This window comes from Lycium barbarum, chromosome 12 (genome assembly GCF_019175385.1).
Source record: "Lycium barbarum isolate Lr01 chromosome 12, ASM1917538v2, whole genome shotgun sequence".
NCBI classification, from domain to species: Eukaryota; Viridiplantae; Streptophyta; class Magnoliopsida; order Solanales; family Solanaceae; genus Lycium; species Lycium barbarum.
Window position 1 is genome coordinate 90,426,760 of NC_083348.1, and position 6,439 is coordinate 90,433,198.

Here is a 6,439-nt window from a genome sequence, read left to right on the forward strand (position 1 = left end):
TATCATGCTTGACTACTTGTGAATTTTAGTTAGTATTTGGTGTCTAAATTGATAATAATGTAATTTCTAATGTTGGTGCTGGATTGCTGGTACATCACGTTTGATTCATATCTTGACTTATTTCCTGATGCTGTTCTATTTGTCAGTGAGCAATTAGGTTGCTCACCGCAAGAACTTCGGTTTTCTTAGTAATGGCGTGCTCTGCCATCTTCAAGTCCCTCTATCCGCAAAAAGACTATTTCACTCCCCAACTGTTTATCCGACGCCCCTTCCTTAGCGGTTCCAAGTAATGTGAGTTCTCATCATTTCTAGGTACTGCGGAACTAATTAGAACTTAGAACGGAAGAAAAATCCAGAAAACATTGATAGATCCAAAATGAGTTTGATATTTTACACGCCACACAAATTGAGAGACAACAGAAGGAATTCAAGGCCACACAAGAATGATTATCACTACTTTAGCTCTACCATTATGCTGGATAGATAGCATTATTAATGGTTAGACTTAATTCAAATTGGGCTCGCTGTAGTAGGAGTGCAAAGCTGCTTTGGCTGCGTGAGCTCGAAGAACTTGTTGGTGATAGATATATGCAGCCATTGCTCCCGCAAGGGGTCCGACCCAGAAGATCCACTACAAAAACAGATTAGGAAATGTATGAGATTGATTAGCTCTAATGAACCTTAATTAAAAGACTAGTTATGTAGGTTGATTTAGAATTATCATACGTGGTCATTCCAAGCTGTTTTATCGTTGTAAATGACAGCAGCTCCAAAACTCCTAGCAGGATTGATGCCAGTGCCAGTGATGGGAATGGTGGCTAGGTGAACCATAAACACTGAGAATCCAATTGGCAATGGTGCTAGTACCTGTGGACAAACAAAGAATCAAAAAATTTATTTTAGTAAGAATCAAACGTAGGGGTAAGGTCTGCATATATCCTAATGGGGTATGTTGTTGTTTGTTGTATTACATTAATCTTAATCTTGGTAATTAGTTCTCCTGCAGTCGTAAAAGACTACAGAGGTTGATGAATTTATTTACTTTCCCTGGAAATTCATAAGTTTTCCGAACCAATTCGCAATCCACATGCATCTCTTAACCTTGTGTTTCTTTTCTTCACTTACGGGTTGTTAGTATTACTACAGTTTTACAGTTTTTAATCCGATGAATGGATTCAAAGTTACATGCAGTATAGTGTAAAGAATTTTTTCATCAGTGTAAATTATTATAGTATTATTTCTATTTTACCAATCAATACTTATTACGAACAGTTACATATTGTGGCTTTTTTTTTTTTTACTGATATGCGTTTAAAAAACTAATTATAATGGTGATGTCCGTGTCGGTTGGTGCCCAACTCAACGCATATTTGTTGTCTTTCATCAACATAGTTAACGGATAATTCTAGCGACCAAAACTTCGCCAGATTAAAAAAGAAAATCACATAATGTGTGTTGTCTCTATTAGGATTTAATCTTATTCTCCAAAAATTGTACACGCTTTATTAATTATTACCAGTCCACTCTGTCGGCTCCAAAATGAGTAAGTATTTTCTTGTTGTGTATACACTTTTGAACATTTTATAAATTGCGCAAAAGTACCAAACAACTTAAAATAGTACACCCCTGATTAATTGCCAGTACATTCTGTCTGGTCCAAAATGAGTACATATTTTTCTTGTCGTGTATATATACTTTTAAACATTCTATAAATTGCCAAAAGAATCAAACAACATTCTAAAAAAAAAGGTGGAAATATTACAAAATAGATTAAAGTTATAAAGGTTTACATAAATAAATTTTACATAATCAATGTAATTTAATTAACTATGATAGGTCATTGCTCCCTATGTTCCTATTTATGTTATAATCACTATAATATTAAGAAAGAAATAAAGGCTTTTGAGAGTTGAGACTTATGGTCCTAATATGTCATTGTATTTGTGTGGCTATAAAAAAATTTAACTTATGCATTAAACATGTCATAACATTAGTGTGGTTATAAAATTTCTCGTGTATAAATCTAATTGTTTCCAAATTAAAAAATGTATCATATTTTTTTATAAATTAAAGAATAAGTATGATATAAATTGAAACAGATGAATACTTTATATTTAGGGGAAACTTACCTAAATGGACCCTTCGGCCAACTAGTTTACTAACAAGGCCGAAGTATACACTACCTATACACTATCAGTGAATTATATAGGTATGTACTCCCTCCATCCCATAATAAGTGTCATCTTAGCCCAAAAAAATCGTCCCCCTAATAAGTGTCAACTTAGGAAAGCCAAGACATAAATTGACTAGTTTTTTCCAACTCTACCCTTAGACAAAAACTGACAAGTTAAAGTAACATCTAAATGATGATCGGAAAAGCCACATAGTAACTTGGTATTGTTGGATTCTGAATGACTATCGAGAGGAAAAAATAATTTATGTTTATTAAATGGGGGTAATTTAGTAAAACTTCATGATATTGCATTATTGGTTTCTTAATATGCGTATTTTTTGTTAAGGTGATATTTATTAGTTATTATGGGACGGAGGGAGTATATTATATATATATATATATACAAAATATAAAGTATATACTACCTATTCATTGTGTACATATTTTATAAACTAGATGGTCGAATGGTATTTGAATGGAGTATTATTTTCTGTTGGTGTGCAAAAAACTTAAAATTTGTGCGTAAATCAAAATAGGGAAGAGACTTACGGGGATGTGGGAGTCACGTGCTTTGCTTTTGGCGTCGGTAGCGGAGAATACGGTATACATTAGTACGAAAGTGCCAACGATCTCAGCACCCAATGCTACGCCCCTTGAGTAGCCATCTGCGACGGTATTAGCACCGCCGCCCTGCCTGTTATAGTCATGCTTCATCAACCCTTTAACTATACCCACGCCGCATACGGCTCCTAAGCATTGCACCATCATGTACGCCACTGCTCTTATTAATGACACCTTCCTTGCTAGTAATAGCCCAAATGTCACTGCTGGATTTATATGCCCACCTATACAGCGTTAATTAACCACAAAGCATATTAGTGATAAATTGTTGTCAATGTTACTCCCTTCAAAATAAGTGGTGTTTTTACTTTTTCATTTTGTTTCAAAATATGTGGTGTTTCACATAATCAATAAGGCATTAATGTTGTTCTTCCAATTTTACTCTTATTTAAATAAAGGGAGTTTTAAATAACCGAGAAACAATAAAGAGCTATTAAAAAAAAATAAGATAGTAGTATTTACTAAGGATAAGTTAATAAAAATACATCTCACTTTCTAGTAAGGAGCAGTTTTCTTAACGAGTGTGCCCAACTAAAAATACCACTTACAGTGTTTATGATCATGTTTACTCTACGGTTGAAGATGGTACTGTGAGTTCTTTTTTAGTCGCATTTAATTCTACCAATCTTTTGTTAGTGCAGCAAGATATTTTGGACAAAATATGTCTATTGCGGTCCTGTACATGGAGGTAGAATTTATGAACTTTTAGTGAAAATTTGTCCGCTTGATGTGTTGGCTCCACAGAGAAAAACTTCACAGTTATCACATCTACAAGTGTGAACGTAAACTGCTTCATATGAGAATTAATTAGGTTTATCTTCAAAACACTAAACAACTTCTAATGAGAATTAATTAGGCTTATCTTCAAAACACTCAAAACTCTGTGTTAGTCAAAACAACATTACTTCGTGGTTCCCCGCAAAGCTAGAGGCTTATCTTCAAAACTGTGTGTTAGTCAAAACAACATTACTTCGTGGTTCCCCGTAAAGTTAGCTTTCCGTTGAAAAAAATATCTTTTCCAGTTAGAGTTATTCCGTGGAAAACAAGGTTTTCTCTATTGGATCCCAAGCTTAACAGTTATCATATCTACAAGCGTGAACTTAAGCTACTTCTTATCAGAACTAATTAGGCTTTTCTTCAAAACACTCAAAAATCTGTGTTTATTGAAAAAAAAAAAAAAAATTAACTTCGTGGTCCTGATCAAGTAAGCTTTCCGGTGAAAAAAATATCTTTTGCAGTTAGAGTTACTCCGTAGAAAACAAGGTACTATAAAGTTAAGTGCTTTTGTTGATATTAAATTATATAAAAAAAACAAAAATTATTGCAGATGAATTTCGCTAAGTTGAGGGTCCACTTGAGAAATTTACGCTGTGTTTATCATGTTAATACTCCATAAGAAGGTTATTTTTCAATCTGTGACTTGCTAAGTATACTGGAAGGCAAAAGAAACTTCTAATTCTTATATCTATTGGAGTATTTAACAACACGCAAAGCAATGGAGATTTGACAAAGTATGCAAATATTGAACTTGAACTTACCACAAGACACCCTCTTCAAAGTTTAAACCTCAAAACTTACAATTCCGTGGTTAAGATTTTTAACTACCATGTTGTTTCACACCGTGGCAGAGACACTCTCCTGCTGGAAGTATCATTCAACACCGTTGTGGATGTCAGCGGTTCGAGTCCGCTTATCTCGCGAACTTAGCCGATATATACAAAGCTTTATGATAGCACTTTACCTTTTTTATTCAGCAGTTCGATCTTTGATTTACCATTCATGGTGATTGATAAGATCCATTCATTAAGCAGCACCTTAGGATGGAATATAATAGCCTTAAAAGTGAATAGTGAGGTTCAAGCGATCGAGTAAACACTTACGGTGGATACCAAAACATCCATAGACGAGGAAGGGTATGGTAGTCATCAAAATACTTCGGGAGTTAAAAATAAGCATAGATCGGGCAATCTTCAGACTGATGCGGAGTCCATGAGCAGGCAAAACAACACCACTTTTTGAAAAAGGTTCACAATTATATATGTAATTTTTTTTTAACGAACATTAATGTATACACTCATAATAGACCGGCACTTCTTGAATTGTAAGGTCACATACAAGTTGAAATGTATAATAGAGCAAGCAAACATGAGCTAGAGATGAAAGTGAGTACCAGAAATCCCGGCAGTGCAATAGACAACGACAAAAATCATGCCACCAAAAGCCCATGCAATACCAAGAAGTCCAACGCCCTCGCATGGACCAACTTGTTTCTTGTGGCCAATAACAGTAGCAACGCTAATGTAGAGGAAAAGAAGCGTTGCAATAAATTCAGCAATCAGAGCTCTGTAGAAAGACCAATTCGTCAGCTCTGCTATATCAAACAGCGGAGCTGGTGGTGGTTCTACGTAGTCTTTCGCCATATCGCAGTTCTGTTTTAGATGTGGTGTAGTGAAGGAAAGTGATGGTGGCCTGGTATTTAATTGAATATAGCAGCTAGCTAGCAGCGAAAATGAAAGGTGCAAGAAAGGTTGTGTGGTTACAAGTTAAAGGAGCGAATAAGTCGACGCAATCAAAAGGCAACAACACATGCAATCCCTATTTGGACACTGATGGGAATAAAATAGACCCGCAAAAATAATATTCACGGTATTAGTGATAAACGCGGAACACTAACTTATGGTTAAATCAGCAAGAATAAAATGCAGCAATAATGACACCAAGATTTTATGTGGAAACCCTTCTGAATAAGGGAAAAACCACGGCCAAGAGGAGCAGCTGATATCACTATAGAGGAATTTTACACTGTGTAGTAACGAGTACAAATACTCCTAAGACCACTACACCCTCAAAAGAAATAACACTCTTTTGATTTTCCCACCTCACTACAATATCACTCACACTCTATTTTTCTTCACAGACTATTTTCTTACAGTCTATGGAATACCTCACTTTTGCTCTCACTCAGATGTATTGTCTGAGATTTTGGTGTGTTACAAATGAACCATAAGCTGCCTATTTATAGGAATGAATTTCCTATGGTGAGGTAAGCGCTTACATCACGATTATGATGAGGTAAGCGCTTACATCATGAAAATGTGAACAAAGAAATTGGCTTGTTAGCCAAGTCCACAATTGTTGCCAATGTATAATTTGTCAAAGGAAGAAAAATCTTCCTTTCTTAAAATATGGGATAGGGGACTGGACCCCACAGACACTATGGCAAAAATGAACCTTTACGAAAGATCCAAAGTTCCAGTGTGACGTTAATTTGTACCAAATTGGCTATACGATAACATGATTATATAGGAATCCAAATCCTCTGTTGGGACAGAGGGTAGCGTATGTGGTCCGGGATGTATCTGGTCGGATGTAAAAGACACTAACAACCTGCAAAAGTGATTGAAATTTAATCTCAAACTAATAGGTATCGACTATAAAGATTCTTTTTTCATTGAGTCTTATTTTTTATTAGGCTTGCATGTATATATTCGAGAGATTTTAGGTTTTTAGAAACGATTTTCTTTCTTGTGATTTTAGACAACATTCAGTTATTATAATTTCACACTTATAAATCATTTTGTGCATCTAGAAGGCAACGTCATTTAACGATAGTGATCGTCTCTCACGTTAGCTTCGTTATAAATG

At 35.1% G+C, this 6,439-nt stretch overlaps 1 protein-coding gene across 1 annotated transcript; it reads right to left on the reverse strand.

Moving 5' to 3' along the window:
- Positions 1-342: 342 nt before the first annotated feature.
- On the reverse strand, positions 343-5,402 carry LOC132625115 (aquaporin PIP2-7-like). Its single transcript, XM_060339914.1, has 4 exons — positions 4,965-5,402; positions 2,723-3,018; positions 727-867; positions 343-631 (listed from the first exon to the last, which is right to left on the reverse strand). Exons 1-4 carry the CDS (start codon positions 5,212-5,214, stop codon positions 506-508), a joined length of 813 nt encoding a protein of 270 aa, XP_060195897.1. The 5' UTR covers positions 5,215-5,402; the 3' UTR covers positions 343-505.
- Between the last annotated feature and the right edge of the window lie 1,037 nt (positions 5,403-6,439).